The sequence below is a fragment of the Rhinopithecus roxellana genome, chromosome 6, assembly GCF_007565055.1.
Source record: "Rhinopithecus roxellana isolate Shanxi Qingling chromosome 6, ASM756505v1, whole genome shotgun sequence".
NCBI classification, from domain to species: Eukaryota; Metazoa; Chordata; class Mammalia; order Primates; family Cercopithecidae; genus Rhinopithecus; species Rhinopithecus roxellana.
The window spans coordinates 46701890-46721159 of record NC_044554.1 but is presented as its reverse complement, the minus strand read 5'-3'; the positions used below and the strand labels follow the sequence as shown (position 1 = coordinate 46721159).

The 19270-nt window shown below is 42.2% G+C and overlaps 1 protein-coding gene across 1 annotated transcript in view; it reads left to right on the top strand.

Annotated features, from left to right (window-relative positions):
• ARPC1A (actin related protein 2/3 complex subunit 1A) overlaps nucleotides 1–19270 on the top strand; it is a 41233-nt gene that overhangs the window by 2841 nt on the left and 19122 nt on the right. Inside the window, exons 2-4 of the mRNA XM_010375765.2 lie at nucleotides 4197–4289; nucleotides 9895–9999; nucleotides 16042–16264. Coding sequence (XP_010374067.1) covers nucleotides 4226–4289; nucleotides 9895–9999; nucleotides 16042–16264 — 392 coding nt within the window. The 5' untranslated portion in view covers nucleotides 4197–4225. The remainder of the gene's footprint in view (nucleotides 1–4196; nucleotides 4290–9894; nucleotides 10000–16041; nucleotides 16265–19270) is intronic.

Here is a 19270-nt window from a genome sequence, read left to right as displayed (position 1 = left end):
ATCACGAGGTCAGGAGATCAAGACCATCCTGGCTAACACTGTGAAACCCCGTCTCTACTGAAAATACAAAAAAATTAGCCAGGCGTGGTGGCAGGCACCTGTAGTCCCAGCTACTCGGGAGGCTGAGGCAGGAGAATGGTGTGAACCCGGGAGGTGGAGCTTGCAACGAGCCGAAATCATGCCACTGTACTCCAACCTGGGTGACAGAGACTCTGTCTCAAGAAAAAAAAAAAAAAGAAAAGAAAAGATAAAAAAGAAAAGGGAGGAGGAGTTCCTGACATTTTTATTTGTCCCCTTTTCTCCCTGTCTAGCTCTATTAAGACAAAACTTTTCAGATTTCACTCAAACATTAACCATAGTTTAGAAATTATAATTATCACCCTGTGACAGAAGGTACCCTTTCTTGGTACATAATTCAGGCTATTAGGAATTTCTTCTGCATTCACTGGGTTTCATGAATGCAAGCTGTGTTTGCTAGGTGCATTCTAAATTTGACAAACATGAGCGTTGTCTTGGCCTACAGACTTAAAATAGCCACCTGATTATAAAAGAAGTACAGGTCTTGAGTGTATGTCCAAATATGGAACTTGAATGATACGGCAAAATTAGAAATTTTAGAAGTAATTACACTGTTGTGTAAATGGCCACCTCTTTTGAAGTCTTTGCTACATTGCTTATAAAACTGAGTTGAACTTGAGAAAGCCTTTTGTCTGCAGCTGTACTTTTCAACTGGACGTGAAACATGTACTTTTAATGGCACGCAGATATTCGCATCAAATTACTGATTTGCAGACCAATTTTATTTTTAGTTAACAAATAAGCTTATCCAATGTGGCTTTTGAACTAAAGCACTTTTAATTAAGGAGTTATTTTATGACAGCGTGTTATTTTGAGTAGCTGTAACTAAAATCTGTTGTGATGGAACAATTTGGAGTGAGCATCTGATATCAGAGATAAAGAGAGAAGCATGCAGTGAGTATCTGGAAGTTCTTTTAAAAAAAAATTAAACATTCTCATTTGAATTCATTTAAAACTTTTTTTAAATTGCCAATTCCTAAGCTTTTTCTTTGTGAGTTGTAGTTTGCTTTCTAGACTGTATAAAAGAAGAAAGTAATGACTTTATCTTCACTCTTAGAATAGAATATGAAATACTAGCATTTCTCTGCCAGTTCAAGATATTGGATGTTTTTTATTTAAAGTTGCACTTACCTTTGGGTTCCACCCTCCTTTTTTTTTTTTTTTTTTGGATACAGAGTCGCCCTCTGTTACCCAGGCTACAGTGCTGTGGCACCATCTTGGCTCACTGCAACCTCCACCTCCCATATTCAAGAGATTCTTGTGCCTCAGCCTCCTGAGTAGCTGGAATTACAGGTGCCTGCCACCATGCCCAGCTCATTTTTGTATTTTTAGTAGAAACGGTTTCGCCATGTTCGCCAGGCTGGTCTGGAACTCCTGACCTCAGGTGATCCACCCGCCTTGGCCTCCCAAAGTGCTGGGATTACAGGCTTGAGCCACCACACCTCGCCTGGGTTCCTTTCCAGTTAGCAGAGGTGCTATTTTCGCTTTCTAACTGACTGATTTCTGCTTTGTCAGCTGAACTTTCATTGTTCACTTTACAACCTTCTAGTGACCCTTCCATTCATTTCCTGCTTGCATCAGAATTCATGTCTCACATTCAGCCTCCACCCTGGGTTAACATGACATATACTTACGTGTGTTGAAACTTGAGTTTATAGTGAGGGTGCCTCCTGGAAATGATAAAGTTGGGGGTAGAGGAAGCCTGGCTGCTTTTTGAAAAATGTTGCCATTTCAGGTAATGGTTGCTTCTTCAAGTGTATCTAGATTTGGTTACCTATAAAATAGGGAATTTTTAATTTAATGTTTTGCAGGTTCCTGCTTTTCATTTAGTTACAATTAAAAGTTTAAAAAGTATTATCACAAACACCTACATACTCTTTGCCTAGATTCACCAGTTAGCATTTTGCCACATTCACATTCTATATATTTTCTGTCCTGAACTGTTGAAAATAAGTTACAGTGGCTGCGCATGGTGGCTCATACCTGTAATCCCAGCACTTTGGGAGGCTGAGGCAGGTGGATCACTTGACAGGCAGAGCAGCCTGAACAACATGGTGAAACCCTATTTCTACAAAAATTACCTGAGCTTGGCGGTGCATGCTCGTATCCACAGCTACTCAGGAGGCTGAGGTGGGAGGATCACTTAAGCCCAGAAGACGGAGGCTGCAGTAAGCGTAGATTGCACCACTGCCCTCTAAACCTGGGTGAGAGAGCAAGACCCTGTCTCCCCTGCCATCCCCACAAAAAGAAAAGAAGTTACAGAAGCCATCATGATACTTCATCCCTGAACACTTCATGATTATCTTTGTCTCCTAAGAGCTAGGACATTCTCCTACCTAATGTCAATACCGTTATCTTACCTAAGAAAATGAAAATAATTCCATATGTAATATCTAGTTTAAATTGTAATTTTCCCTATTGTACAAAATACATCTTTTCTGCCCAATTTAAAATGTAGATTATGGGCCAGGCATGGTGGCTCACACCTGTAATCTCAGCACTTTGGAAGGCTGAGGAGGGTGGATCCCTTGAGGCCAGGAGTTCAAGACCAGCCTGGCCAACATGGTGAAAGTCCGTCTCTACAAAAAATAGAAAAATTAGCCAGACCTGGTGGTGCACACCTGTGATCCCAGCTACTCAGGAGGCTGAATCAGGAGGATCACCTGAGCCCAGGAAGTGGCGGTTGCAGTGAGCTGAGATGGTGCCACTATACTCCAGTCTGGGCAACAGAGTGAGACTCTGTTTCAAAAAACAAAAAAGAAAGAAATAGATTATAATCAACTTTCACTTATCAAATTTGGTTTTCATAGCTCTCTAGAACAGTTCGCGCCCTGCCTCCATATTGCCTTTTTGGAATAGTCCAGGCCAGTTATTCTATAGAATGGCACACACCCTGGCTTTAACTGTTTATTTCCTCCTTGTATTGTTTGACTAGTTCCTTTACCCTTTATTTCTTGTAAACTGAAAATTAGGTCTGAATCTTGATTGGGTTTAGAGTAAATATGTTTGGCATAAAGACTTCACTGGTAGGTTGACCATATTCCCAGGTTTCTCCAGGATAGCCCTGTGACCTGTTGTGTCGGCATAATCATTGTTTATTTTTGCTCTCAGAAGTGTTCTGATTTGGATGGTAAGTTAAGTCACTATTTATAAGTGATGATGTACTTCGTGTGGACTACCATCAGGAGGCCCATCCGGTTAGATTGATCCACTATTTATAATACTGAGTTTGATCACGTGGTGATTGCCAGATTTCTTCAATGTAAAAGCATCTTTTTCTCTTTGTAGTTAGTAAGCAATCTGTGGGATAATAATTTGAGACTAGGATTATCCTGTACGCATGGTATAAGAGTCCATTGATGACCCTTAACAGAATAAATTACACATTAGTTGTTACAATGCTAGATTTATTCAGATGGTTAAGTTTCGACAATGAGACAGAATTTTTTTTTTTTTTTTTTGAGACGGAGTCTCGCTCAGTCACCCAGGCTGGAGTGCAGTGGCGTGATCTTGGCTCACTGCAAGCTCTGCTTTCCAGGTTCGCCATTCTCCTGCCTCGGCCTCCCGAGTAGCTGGGACCACAGGTACCTGCCACCACACCTGGCTAATTTTTTGCATTTTTAGTAGAGACAGGGTTTCACCGTGTTAGCCAGGATGGTCTCAATCTCCTGACCACCACGCCCGGCCTTTTTTTTTTTTCTCTTTCCTTGAGACAGAATCTCGCTCTGTTGCCCAGGCTGGAGTGCAGTGGTATGATCTCGGCTCACTGCAGCCTCTGCCTCCTGGGTGCAAGCAATTCTCCTGCCTCAGCCTCCCTAGTAGCTAGAACTACAGGTGTGTGCCACCACGCCCAGCTAATTTTATATTTTTACTAGAGACAGGGTTTCACCAGGTCGGCCAGGCTGGTCTTGAACTCCTGACCTCGTGATCCACCAGCCTTGGCCTCCCAAAGTGCTGGGATTACAAGCGTGAGCCACTGCGCCTGGCCAGATTATTTTTTAATGGGAGAACAATGTTTTGCGTATTTCCGAACATCTTAAGATCCTCAGACAACTTAAACATTGGTTACTTGCCTTTTCCCTACTGTACAAAATGCTTTTTGTTGTTGTTCATTGCAGCTTTCTCTCCTTTGAAAACACTAAGAATAATGTCACTGCATCAGTTTTTACTAGAGCCAATCACCTGTCATGCCTGGAACAGGGATCGTACTCGTGAGTATTTTAACTTTGCTTTTGTATTTTGGTACCTTTGGTACATTTCATCTTTAGACACATTTGGGGCTCACATATCTCAGTATCACATGTGCAAGGAACATACATCTATTATGTATATTCAGAAGGGAACTAAGTCAGTCCTTTGGTTTGCAGATAGATAAACTGAGACCCAGAGTGAAGGAAGGGCTTTGCAGAGGTTACATACCAAGTTCAGGTTTAGTCACAGCACTAGGACCTAGAATAAGCTGTTTCAGAGACAAGCGGTTTGCTCCTGAGCTACTCAGAGCTTTATTAACTAGTATTTACTGTGTTATTCATAAGCAGCGTGAGTTTCTCGTTTTCTAGCTCCAGCAAACTAGAAAGGGATGGAGAATGCTCTTAGAAGTAGGCACAGTCCAGCAAGCAAAGTGACAGATAATATAACAAGATGAGGCTGCGTGCGGTGGCTCATGCCTGTAATCCTAGCACTTTGGGGGGCCAAGGCAGGCAAATATCTTGAGCTCAAGAGTTCAAGGCCAGCCTGAGCAACATGGCGAAACCCTGTCTCTGCAAAGAAAAATACAAAAAGTGTGTGTGTGTGTACATATATATATATTTTGTTTGTTTGTTTTGTTTTGTTTTGTTTTTGAGACAGAGTCTCACAATGGCACAATCTCAGCTCACTGCAAACTCTGCCTCCCGGGTTCAAGCAATTTTCCTGCCGCAGCCTCCTGAGTAGCTAGGATTACAGGCATGTGCCACCACTCCTGGTTAATTTTTTTATTTTTAGTAGAGATGGGGTCTCACCATGTTGGCCAGGCTGGTCTCGAACTCCTGACCTGAAATGACCTGCCTGCCTCGGCCTCCCAAAATGCTGGGATTACAGGCATGAGCCTCCGTGTTCAGTCTTGTCTGTCTTTATTGCAGACATCATAATGGGTATAAAGTAGTATCTCATTGTGGTTTTGATTTGCATTTCCCTCATGAGTAATGATGAACATTGTTTGACATGCCTGTTGGCTATTTGTATGTCTCTGGAGAAATGTCTATTCCGACATGTCTGCCCAGTTTTAAATAGGATTATCTTTTTATTGTTGAGTCATAAGAGTTCTTTATATATTTTGGCTGCAAGTCTCTTATCAAATATTTTCCCCCATTCTGTGGGTTGTCCTTTCACGTCTTTGAAGGTATTCTTTGACACGCACAAGTTTTTCATTTTGAATAAGTTGCCAGGCACGGTTCTGTAATTCCAGCACTTTGGGAGGCCAAGGCGAGAGGATCGCTTGGGTCTAGGAGTTTGAGATCAGCCTGGGAGAGATAGTGAAACCTCGTCTCTACAAAAAATAAAAATTAGCTGGGTGTGGTAGCACGTGCCTGTGGCCCCAGCTACATGGGAGGCTGAGGTGGGAGGATCACTTGAGTCCGGAAGTCCACGGCTACAGTGAGCCATGTTCATGCCACTGCACTCCAGCCTAGGTGACAGAACAAGACTCTCTTTCTCAAAAAAAAAATAATAATAATAATTAAATAATAAAAATTCAGAAAGAGCAGGATTGGAGAGAAAAGGTCCAATTTCGTTTATTTTTCTTTTGTTGTTTGTACTTCTGCTGTTGTATCAAAGAAACCATTGCATAATCCAGGATCACAACAATGTGTGCCTATGCCTGTGTTTCCTTCTAAGAGTCTTAAAGCTTTAGTCCTTTTATGTAGGACTTTGATCCATTTTGAGTTGATTTTTGTGTATCCTGTAAGATAGGGTTCCTTTCGTATGTAGATATCCAGTTTTCATGGTTTTTTTTTTCTTCTTTTTTTTTCTGTATTTATTTATTGAGACAGAGTCTTGCTCTGTCATCCAGGCTGGAGCGCAGTGGTGCAACCTCAGCTTACTGCAGCCTCTGCCTCCCAGGTTCAAGTGATTATCGTGTCTGAGCATCCTAATGCATGTGTCACCACACCCGGTTAAATTTTGTATTTTCAGAAGAGACAGGGTTTCACTATGTCGCCCAGGCTGGCCTCGAACTCCTGGCCTCAAGCAATCCACCTGCCTCGGCCTCCAGAAGTGTTGGGATATACTTAGTGGCATGAGCCACCACGCCGGCCAAGATAATCAAGTTTTTCCTGCACCTTTTGTTGAAAACTATCCTCTCCCCATTTAATTGCCTTGGCACCCTTTTTGAAAATCAACTGACTGTAAATATGAGAGTTTATTTCTGGACTTCCAATTCTATTCCATTGTTCTTTATGTTTATCCTAATTTCAGGACCAATCTGTCTTGATTACTGTAGCTTGGTAGTAAGTTCTGTTTTTTTTTGTTTTTTGTTTTTTGAGACGGAGTCTTGCTCTGTCGCCCAGGCTGGAGTGCAGTGGGGCAATTTTGGCTCACTGCAAGCTCCACCTCCCAGGTTCATGCCATTCTCCTGCCTCAGCCTCCCAAGTAGCTGGTACTATAGGCACCTGCCACCACGCCCGGCTAATTTTTTTGTGTGTGTTTTTAGTAGAGATGGGGTTTCACAGTGTTACCCAGGATGGTCTTGATCTCCTGACCTCATGATCCTCCTGCCTCGGCCTCCCAAAGTGCTGGGATTATAGGTGTAAGCCACTGTGCCCGGCCCCAGTTGGTAGTAAGTTTTGAAATCAAGAAGTATAAGTTCCAACTTTGTTATTTTCAAGATTATTTTGGTTATTGTGTCGCTTGCATTTCCATATGAATTTTAGGATCAGCTTGTTAATATCTTTTAAGAAGTGAACTGAGATTTTGACAGAGATTGCTTTGAATCTGTAGATTCACCATCTTTTTTTTTTTTTTTTTTTTTTTTTTTTTTGAGACAGAGTCTCACTCTGTCGCCCAGGCTGGAGTCTGGAGTGCAGTGGCCGGATCTCAGCTCACTGCAAGCTCCGCCTCCCGGGTTCCCGCCATTCTCCTGCCTCAGCCTCCCGAGTAGCTGGGACTATAGGCGCCCGCCACCGCGCCCGGCTAGTTTTTTGTATTTTTTTAGTAGAGACGGGGTTTCACCGTATTAGCCAGGATGGTCTCGATCTCCTGACCTCATGATCCGCCCGTCTCGGCCTCCCAAAGTGCTGGGATTACAGGCTTGAGCCACCGCGCCCGGCCTAGATTCACCATCTTTTTAAAGCATTTCAGGGCCGGGCATGGTAGCTCATACCTGTAATCCCAGCACTTTGGGAGGCCAAGGCAGGTGGATCATGAGGTCAGGAGATCGAGACCATCCTGGCTAACACGGTGAAACCCCATCTCCACTAAAAATACAAAAAATTAGCCAGGTGTGGTGGCGGGTGCCTGTAGTCCCAGTTACTCGGGAGGCTGAGGCAGGAGAATGGCCTGAACCCTGGAGGCGGAACTTGCAGTGAGCCGAGATCGCGCCACTGTACTCCAGCCTGGGTGACAGAGCAAGACTCCATCTCACAAAAAAAAAAAAAAAAAAAGAGCCTGTGTATTGGGTACTTGAATATATATAACCTGGCAGGATAGTGAATTTAGAGCATGTGCTTTGTAATCATCTCACAGAGCTTCTTAGCCAGCTTTCCTGTATCTTCTGTTTCCACTTTCCCATCTAAAAATAGGCTTTTGGAGTATTTCCAATTATTTTTAATACAGATGCAAGCTATCATTGTCCTCATTTAAACTACTTGATAAATTCAGCATATTAAGTCAACATTTTTTTTGACATGGGAATTTGAAATTTATAACATTTTCCAGGTTTAAATTTGGACTTGGCTTTTGAAATCTCTATATAATGTGAGAAAGTTAGAGAAATATATAACTAGTTTCCAGAAAGCACTCTTAAGTCCTTAGGATTTTATAGCTAGATATTTACCTAGTTCCACAGTTTTATCTGTAAAGCAGATAGATGTCGCTTTCCTAAGGAGGGTGGGAAAGTGAGTGTAGGTGGGGACTATTAATGACTGGCCTAAAGTTTGGATCATAGGTCTGAATTTTTTTTTTTTTTTTTTTTTTTTTTTTTTTTGAGACAGGGTCTCACTCTGTTACCCAGGCTGGAGTGCAGTGATGCAATCTCAGCTCACTGCAGCCTCTGCCTCCTGGGATCAAGCAATTCTCCTGCTTCAGCCTCCTGAGTAGCTGGGACTAGAGGTGCGTGCCACCAGGCCCGGCTAATTTTTGTATTTTTAGTACAGACGGGGTTTCCCCATGTTGGCCAGGCTGGTCGCGAACTCCTGATCACAGGTGATCTGCCTGCCTCATCCTCCCAAAGTGCTGGGATTACAGGCGTGAGCCACCGTGCCCAGCCCATAGATCCTAATTTTAATTTTAAGAAACCAATAAAAAGAAGGAGGGGCTGGGCATCTTGGCTCATGCCTGTAATCCTAGTGCTTTGGGAGGCCAAGGCAGGAGAATTGCTTGAGGCCAGGAGTTCAAGACCAGCGTAGGCAACATAGTGAGACCCTGTCTCTACTAAAAATAAAAATTAAATTAAAAAAAAAAAGATTAACTAGAAAGGGTAAAAAATGATATATGAATATAGGTCTAGTATCCCTTATCTGAAATGCCTGGGACCAGAATTGTGAAATCCAGCCAAGCCCGGTGGCTCACACCTGTAATCCCAGCACTTTGGGAGGCCGAGGCAGGCAGATTACCTGAGTTCAGGAGTTTGAGACCAGCCTGACCAACATGGAGAAACCCTGTCTCTACTAAAAATACAAAATTAGTTGGGCGTGGTGGCACATGCCTGTAATCCCAGCTACTTCGGAGGGTGAGGCAGGAGAATCGCTTGAACCTGGGAGGCGGAGGTTGCAGTGAGCCAAGATCGCGCCATTGTACTCCAAGCTGGGCAACGAGAGCAAAACTCCATCTCAAAAAGGAGGAAAAAGAAAATCAGAAATCCAAAATGTTCCAGAGAGCATTGCGTTTTAGCATGACCTTTTGAGTGTCATGTTGGTACTGAAAAAGTTTTGGATTTGGTAGCATTTCAGATTTCAGCTTTTCAGATTACGGATGCGCAACCTGTATGAGTTTTAAAAAGTCCGTTTTGTGTATTATATTTTGGATTAGTTCAGGAAATTACTCTTGAAAACAAAGTATTGTGATCTATTATTGGCTTTATTGTAAAGGAGAAGTTCAGTATAGTTTATCAGCAGAATCCATTTTTTTATATAAACTAGTTGTTCCAGCGTGGGTCCATGATAACAGTAATGGAAGTCCATAAACTATTGTCAGCGTTTCAAAAAGACCAACAGAAATTTAGATTTAGCTCTAATAATATTGCACAGATGAATGAAACTGTCAAATGTTTTTACCCTGATCTAAATTTATTTTGGCTAGGTATAGTAACATTGTTTATTTTTCGCTGGTTAGAATCATTAATTGACAGTTGTACACGTCTCTGGGAAAATGAATTTTTAATCTTAGTTTTCCTGTAAAGCATTATAAAATATAGGACCCAAGTAAAGGTAAAAAAAAAAAAAATAAATAAATAAATAAATAAATAAATAAAAGAAATTCTTCAGAGGTGAATTTGAGAACTACTTTTTCAAAAGTTTTTCTTTTCCTTAACTACAGTCTGCTTTTAAAACAACTGTGACGTGTCCCCTTTTTGGTGACAATTTCAAGTTCAGGTGTTAACTGTTGTTTGAATTCTGTCTCCAGAGATTGCCCTCAGTCCCAATAATCACGAAGTGCACATCTACAAGAAGAACGGAAGCCAGTGGGTGAAAGCTCATGAACTCAAGGAGCACAATGGACACATCACAGGTAAAGGAAGATAGCCGTGAGCTTAGTGTGGTATTTCCAAATCAGGCACTCTTCCTTTTAGATAAAGAGCCTAATAAACCCAGTTGACCATTTTTTTTTTTTTTTTTTTTTTTGAGACAGAGTATCACTCTGTCGCCCAGGCTGGAGTGCAATGGCGTAATCTCGGTTCACTGCAACCTCTGCCTCCCAGGTTCAAGTAATTTTCCTGCCTCAGCTTCCTGAGTAGCTAGGATTACAGGCGCGCACTACCGTGCCCGGCTAATTTTTTAATTTTTAGTAAAGACAGGTTTCACCGTGTTGGTCAAGCTGGTCTCGAACCCCTGACCTCGTGATCCACCTGCCTCGGCCTCCCAATGTGCTGGGATTACAGGAGTGAGCCACCGCACCCAGCCCGTAGTATTTAAAGTCATGCAGCACTTACTGAATTTCTTAAAATTTTAGAGAAAATACTATAATAATGATCTCAGTTGTTAAGTGCTTCTTGTAGCCCCAGCTGGTACCCAGCACTCCACTGTTGCTATGGAAAGCACTGAACCTACCCTGAGGACTAAAGAGCTAAAATTGGGAGATGAGACGTGAAATTGAAAGCTAGATAACATGAAAATGTAGACAACATGAAAACGGGAGCCAAATTGTATCTCCAAGTGTCTTCCAAAAGTTTCCTTTGTGTTTTCAGGGTAAGGAAGACTTTCCAGAATATTGAAAAGAACAAAGTAATATAATAAACACCCATATCAGATAATTGCCACCAGAATTACCAACTTTTTCCCTGTGCCAGGAAGTAATTTCTTTTCCTGTATCAGGAAACTTAAGGAAAAAGGATATAATAATAAGGAATATTATTCTAGATAATGGTAAAGTCACCTCTCACCAGCAGTTCTATTCCTCTCCCCTAGAAGGCAGACTATAATTTGCTATGACACCATTCCAGTCCATTTTAATATATTTACATACATACATGTTCATAAACAAGCTTAGGCCAAGCACAGTGGCTCACACCTATAATCCCAGCACTTTGGGAGGCCGAGGCGGGAGGATTGCTTGAACCAAGGAGTCCAAGACAAGCCTGGGCAACATAATGAGACCCCCTCTTTACAAATAAAAAAATTAGCACAGCGTGGTGGCATACACCTGTGGTCCCAGCTACTTGGGAGGCTGAAGTGGGAGGATCACTTGAGACAAGAAGATCAAGGCTGCAGTGAGCTGTGATCACACCACTGCACTCCAGCCTGGGCGACAGAGCAAGACCCTCTTTTCAAAAGAAAAAAGAGAAAACAATCTTTAGGACTATTGGCTAGTATTTTTTGAAGCTACATAAATAGCATGATATTATGCATCTCCGGCAGCCTGCTTCTGCATTCGTGATTGTTTCTGAGATCCATCTATGCTGCTGTCTAGATCAAGTTGATTCCTTTTAACTACTCTTTAGCATTTTATACCTCACTTATTTACTCCTTCCTCCATTGGAGGACATTTAGGTGGTTTCAATTTTTCCATATTACATGGAAGTGCTGAATAGGCATCCCTTGATTTCTGTACGTATGTGTGAATGTTTGTAGATGGTAGATGTGTTAATACCATAGAACATGCACATCCGCAGTGTTACCAGGCCTCATCAGATTGCCGTCATTCCCACTTGTCCTATATGAGAGTGCCTGTTTTCCCACACCCCGCCGCATGCTTGAGATGGTAAGACTGATGAATGCATAAAAGGTTCATCCATTGCTTCTGTAAGTTGTATTTTCCTGATTAATGGAAAAGATGAGCATACTTTCAGACGTGTATCAGCCATGAGAGTTTTTCTTCGTTGTGACTGTCCTGTTCATAAATCCTGATCATTTTTTCATTGAGTTTTTGTCTTTTTCTTTTTCTGGTTTTTTGTTTGTTTGTTTTGAGGTGGAGTCTCATTCTGTCATCTAGGCTGGAATGGGGTGGTACAGTCTTGGCTCACTGCAGCCTCTGCCTTCCAGGTTCAAGCAATTCTCCTGCCTGAGCCTCCCACGTTGCTGGAATTACAGGCACCTGCAACAATGCCCGGCTAATTTTTGTATTTTTAGTAGAGTTGGGAGTTCACCACATTGGCCAGGCTGGTCTCGAACTCCTGACCTCAAGTGATCCGCCTGCCTCAGCCTCCCAAAGTGCTGGGATTACAGGTGTGAACTACCACGCCCAACTTTTTTTTTTTTAGACAGGGTCTTGCTCTGTTGCCCAGTCACCCAGGCTAGAGTGATCATGGCTCACTACAGCCTCAACCTCCTGAGCTCAAGCGATCCTCCCACCTCAGCCTCCCCAGGGAGCTGGGTCTAAAGGTGTACACCACCACACCTCGCTAATTTTTTTGTAAAGATAGGTTTCACCATGTTGCCCAGGCTGATTTTTTATTCTTTTAGTTGGACTCTGTAATTTTACCTCTAATCACCTAAAATACTGATGAGCTTAGAGATCTCCTTACCCAAATAAGAGGACTTAGCATGTTTTGCTATTCTGCATCCTTTACAGAAGTTGTCCTGCATTCTTCAGCATAACTCACGACCACCCTTGCTTTGACCAGTGATTTGTAAATAATGCTCTTGAGCACCAGGACCTGAGTATATTTCTAAACCAGCACCAAAGACAGCGTTTCTATTTTTGTCGCTGTTCCTTTCCCACAACCTTATTTCTATTAGCTTTGGCCTATTTTCTTAAGTTCCTTTGCCAGTGGCCTCATAGGCTAAGAATAAGAATATTCATATTTTAAATTGGAATTTTAGGCCAGGCACGGTGGCTCACACCTATAATCCCAACACTTTAGGAGGCTGAGGCAGGTGGATCACCTGAGGTCAGGAGTTCAAGACCAACCTGGCCAACATGGTGAAACCCTGTCTCCACTAAAAATACAAAAATTAGCCAGACATGGCAGCGAACACCTATAATCCCAGCTACTTGGGAGGCTGAAGCATGAGAATCGCTTGAACCCGGGAGGCAGAGGTTGTGGTGAGCCGAGATGGCGCCATTGCACTCCAGCCTGGGGGATAGAGCAAGACTCTGTCTCCAAAAGAAATTAAAAATTAGGCCAGGCGCAGTGGCTCACACCTGTAATCCCAGCACTTTGGGAGGCTGAGGCAGGCAGATTGCCTGAGGTCGAGAGTTCGAGACCAGCCTGACCAACATGGAGAAACCCTGTCTCTACTAAAAATACACAAAATTAGCTGGGCATGGTGGCACACGCCTGTAATCCCAGCTACTCGGGAGACTGAGGCAGGAGAATTGCTTGAATGCGGGAGGCAGAGTTTGCGGTGAGCTGAGATTGCACCATTGCACACCAGCCTGGGCAATAAGAGCGAAACTGTCTCAAAAAAAAAAAAAAAAATTCAATTGAAATTTTAGCGTTTAAAAGGAAATACTTTTAAATGACAAAAGGCAAAGATGAAAGACCAAAGAAATTGCCAAAAATGTGAAATATTTAGTTATGTGGTTTTTTCCCTCTACTTCTCTTTTGGGGTTCTTTGAACTTGGGCCTGTTTTCTGTCTAGCTGCTCACATGGCATTTTTTAGATCTGAAAAAAACTTGTTGGAAAAATCTAAATATAACTCTGGGGCAGGAGATCAAGGATCAGACATATTTTCTCAGAAAGATAGTGATTTTAGGGGGAAAAATATTTTCTAAAGCGTTCTAGAAGAAAAAACTAGTCCATGCTACAAAGAAAAGAAGTGTGGCAAACATCAGGGATATCAGAGTTCTGAGGTTTCATTCTTTTGTGTTAAATATTTGATTGTTCACCTGTTTAAGAAACATGTTTTGTTACCATGGAAAATTTTAAACAGATTTTTTTAAAAAATGCAATAGTATAATGAGCCTTTTATACCCATCACCTAGATTCCACAGTTATCAAGTAACGGCCAATCTTGTTTTTCTCAATTCACTTTCTCCTTTCCTGTACTAATTTGAAGCACATCCCAGACATTATATTATTTCACATTTCAGTTTGTATCTCTAAAAGGTAATGATTTTTCTTTTTAATAATAATAGATATTGATCAGACCTACGCCTGTAATCCCAGTGCTTTGGGAGGCTGAAGTGGGCAGATCACTTGAGCCCAGGAGTTCAAGACCAGTCTGGGCAACATGGTGAGACCCCCATCTCTACAAAAAGTTAGCCAGGCATGGTGGCTTGCCCCTGTAGTCCCAGCTACTCAGGAGGCTGAGGTAGGAGGATTTCATGAACCTGGGAGGTTGAGGCTGCAGTGAGCTATGATCGCACCACTGCACGCCAGTCTGGGTGATAAAGTGAGACCCTGTCTCAAAAAAAAAAAAAAAAATCTAAAATCTAATAAAGAGGACTGGCCGGGCGCGGTGGCTCAAGCCTGTAATCCCAGCACTTTGGGAGGCCGAGACGGGTGGATCGCGAGGTCAGGAGATCGAGACCAACCTAGCTAACACGGCGAAACCCCGTCTCTACTAAAAAATACAAAAAACTAGCCGGGCGAGTTGGCGGGCGCCTGTAGTCCCAGCTACTTGGGAGGCTGAGGCAGGAGAATGGCGTAAACCCGGGAGGCGGAGCTTGCAGTGAGCTGAGATCCGGCCACTGCACTCCAGCCTGGGCGACAGAGCAAGACTCCGTCTCAAAATAATAATAATAATAATAATAAAGAGGACTGCAAGCAAAATTATCTTGTAATGAATAAATAAAATACACATCACTTAGAGTACAGTCTCATATTTTTTTCCCTTCAGTAGTACAAAAAATTGAGCTGACATTTTGTGTGGGTAAATGAATGAATAAATTAAACTCTTCATACTAAAGTCACTATGACTTATGGGTAATTGAGCCTTGGATTTATATTTGTCTTTTTTCCATATACATATCAAGAATGCTAAGTATTAATTTTTAGAGAGAGATCTGTAATAAATATTTATTAGTAATGTTTCTGTACTTTTTAATGTGAAATTATATTTCTAGAAAATAACTCATCAAGGCCGGGTGCAGTGGCTCACGCCTGTAATCCCAGCACTTTGGGAGGCCAAGGCGGGCAGATCGCCTGAAGTCAGGAGTTTGAGACCAGCCTGGTCAATATGGTGAAACCCCGTCTCTACTAAAAACACAAAAATTAGCTGAGCGTGGTGGCATCCACCTGTAATCCCAGCTACTCAGGAGGCTGAGGCAGGAGCATCACTTGAACCTGGGAGGTGGAGGTTGCAGTGAGCTGAGATCGCACCATTGTACTCCAGCCTAGGCTACAAGAGCAAAACTCCATCTCAAAAAAAAAAAAAAAAACAAAAGCAAAGAAAATACCTCATCAGTAAATGTTAAATGAGTCGTGGTAAATTTTGCTCTTGGTATATAAGAAACTGACCTTGACTTTGGGATTCTTCACAGAGGTACCAGATAAGTGAAGTCTCATCAAATAAGAAAAGTAAACCTTAAATTCCGATACACATTTAGGTATCTTCCTGGTTTAGATGCAAAGATAATCAAGGATTTTACAGAACCTGCATCATGTAGAAAAGGTTTTCAGTATGGTTCAACTGACAGCGACTTTCAGAAGAATGTATGATGAATCACAATATATATTTCCTCCTTTACACTAAAGATTATTTTTATTTACCCTGTATGCTGTTTTAGTTGAATGCCATGTAGCAGACTGCTGGTTAATATCATGGAATGAGGTCTGTTAATGAATGAATACAGTTATTTTCACACACAAAAATCTAATAAAGAGGAAAGAAAAAAGTAATGAATCTTCAGATCTTTAGAAGTCTTAGAAATGTGTGAATTTTCTGGGTCGAAAGAATGCCCCCGTTTAGTTTTTTAAAGTTTGTAATTATAAAACAGCTCTGTTCTACATGACCTCATAGATAATCCTGAGTCCCAGATGCTTTGCAGAGAAGCATCCTTGCCTTTCCTTGAGGTGGTGATCAGGACATAGATGGGGGGAAGGATGTGCCTGGGAGGAAGGTCCCAAGACCACATCCCATCCTGGCATGCCAGTGCCACCCACCTGCCTGTGCTGCAGTTGTTTGTCATTGACTGGGCAAAGCAGGTGACCCACATCTCACTTGCAGGTATTGACTGGGCCCCCAAGAGCGACCGCATCGTCACTTGTGGAGCAGACCGCAATGCCTATGTCTGGAGTCAGAAAGATGGTGTCTGGAAGCCAACCCTGGTGATCCTGAGAATTAATCGCGCAGCTACTTTTGTGAAGTGGTCCCCCCTAGAGAACAAATTTGCTGTGGGAAGTGGAGCACGACTCATTTCTGTTTGTTACTTTGAGTCTGAAAATGACTGGTGAGTGACATCTGAACTTTTTCTATCCCTCTCTATAGAATTTACATTTGCACTGCTGTGTGAGAAAAAACTCTAGTTTTTTCTAGAGTTTTCGGAGTTGTGTGGTTTTTTTCTCTGGAATTCTTGATTCTGTCTGAGCATTTTCCCTTCTCATGTGCATGTTAAGTTAAATCGCATGTTTTTTATATTAACATAGAGCTATTGTGTCCATGTTCTGATCACCTAACTTGTTTCTTCTGCAAGATGCTACTACTGTTCTCACTCTATACTGCACAAATTGCTGTTTTCTTACTCTTATATACAAATAATAACCTTGAAAGAGTCTGTGTTCCCTGAGGAATTTTTTTTTTCACATGATATCTATGTAGGATTCCTACAGATAACAATCTTCTTTTTTTTTCTTTTTTTTTTTTATTTGAGACAGAGTCTCACTCTGTTGCCCAGGCTGGATGGAGTGCAGTGGCATGATCTTGGCTCACTGCAACCTCCATCCTCCGTGGCCCAAGCAATTTTCCTGCCTCAGCCTCCCAAGTAGCTGGGATTACAATCACCTGCCATCACGCCCGGCTAATTTTTGTAGTTTTAGTAGAGACGAGGTTTCACCATCTTGGCCAGGCTGGTCTTGAACTCCTGACCTCATGATCCACCGCCTTGGCCTCCCAAAGTGCTGGGATTACAGGCGTGAACCACCACGCCCAGCCAGTGTTCTCCTTTCTTTAAAGCTTATTTGCCAAACAACTCTGTGTCTTGATATAATATTTTACTTGTTTAAACTATTGACGTGAAAACTCACCAGAATCATAGAAGTCTAATCAGGCTATTGTACATTTTTTAAATAAATCACTTGTAGCTGACCCAGTCAAAACATAGAGGTTTACTTTATGACCAAAACTTATTTTAACTACTCCTTCCTGTTTATTTTGATAAGAAAACAATTATTCTCCAGCCTGGCCAAGATGGTGAAACCCCATCTCTACTAAAAATACAAAAATTAGCTGGGCACAGAGGCAGGCGCCTGTAATCCCAACTACTCGGGAGGCTGAGGCAGGAGAATCATTTGAACTCAGGGGGCGGAGGTTTCAGCTAGCTGAGATCATGCCATTGAGCACTCCAGCCTGGGCGACCAAGTGAGACTCCATCTCAAAAAAAAAAAAATTGTATTCTACCTGGCGTGTGTTCAGCGTGACTGGTAAATATCCTTCAACATAAAGGTGTCATTTAGTACTATACTGGCAGTGTTTGTGTTTCTACTAAAAATAGCAGAGTACACATGACTCTTTGTAGCCGTTTTGTTGTTTGTATTCTGCTGAAACTGAAAGGAGGGGATTATCATGTTACCTTTGTAATTTAGTAAAACTTAAGAAATTTTATTCTTCGAAAAGAGATTGGGAACTTGCAGTAAAATTGAATTATGGGCCAGGCATGGTGGTTCAGGCCTGTAACCCCAGCCCTTTGGGAGGCCAAGGCGGGTGGATCACCTGAGGTCAGGAGTTCGAGACCAGCCTGACCAACATGGAGAAACCCCATCTCTACTAAAAATACAAAAAAATTAGCAGGGTGTAGTGGTGCATGCCTGTAATCCCAGCTACCTGTGAGGCTGAGGCAGGAGAATCTCTTGAACCCAGGAAGCGGAGGTTGTGGTGAGCCAAGATTGTGCCATTGCACTCCAGCCTGGGCATCAAGAGTGAAACTCCATCTCAAAAAAAAAAAATGAGTTATGAATTTGAAACATGTTTTTCTTTCAAATGTGTATAAATCAAGGCCAACAAAATGTTACCTGCTAGAAACGATTTGGAAGTTTCATTGTAATGAGATAGGAAACTAACTTCATTAATATTCCCTCAAGGCTAAACTTTATGTCAGCTGGTACTCCTTGCAATCTTACAAATTTCTACAGGAAAGTTTTCTTCCAAGTTAAGCTTCAACCTCAGTAATTGTTTACATTTTTATTCGTTGAGAATTAGTCTCAAGTATAGGTAAATTGGATTTTATTATGGTACAAGGTATTGTCTTTGAACAAGCTGTATGTTTAGGGCAGTTTTTCAGCTATAGAATAGTTATTTCATATTTCATAGGAGTACTTTAAAACAACCTCTCAGAAGCTTATAATTATTTTGTTTGCCATCTTTTCCTCAATTAAAAAAATTACATTATAAAGGCCAGGCACGGTGGCTCACGCCTGTAATCCCAGCACTTTGTGAGGCCAAGGCAGGTGGATCACAAGGTCAAGAGTTGGAGACCAGCCTGGCCAATGTGGAGAAACCCCATTCTACTAAAAATACAAAATATTAGCCGGGCGTGATGGCGCATGCCTATAATCCCAGCTACTTGGGAGCCTAAGGCAGGAGAATCGCTTGAACCAGGGAGGTGGAGTTTGCAGTGAGCCGAGACCATGCCACTGCACTCCAACCTGAGCAACGCAGCAAGACTCTGTCTCAAATATGTATATATGTACACATTATGAAACAGTTCAAAATATTGTCCTTTTTCCTTTTTTAGAGACTTTGTGGGGGCTTTTGGTTTATTTTTTGAGACAGGCTTCTCTCTGTCACCCAGTCTGGAGTGCAGTGGCACAAACACGGCTCACTGCAGTCTCCAACTCCTGGGATCCAGCAATCTTGCCACTTTAGCCTCCCAAATACAGGTTTGCACCACCACACCTGGCTAATTTTTTCATTACTTGTGGAGACAGGTTCTCACTTTGTTGCCCAAACTGATCTCAAATTCCTGTACTCAAGCAATCCTCCTGCTTTGGTCTCCCAAAGTGCTGGGATTACAGGTGCAAGCCTCTGCACCTGGCTGTCTTTTTCAGAATGAACTTTTTCAGATAGGATTCTAAGAAAGCAATTCTATAGCCAGGCGTGTTGGCTCATACCTGTGATCCTAGCACTTTGGGAAGCTAAGGCAGGCGGATCGCCTAAGACGAGGAGTTTGAGACCAGCCTGGCCAACATGGTGAAAGCTCATCTCTTCTAAAAATACAAATATTAGCCAGGTGTGGTGGCGT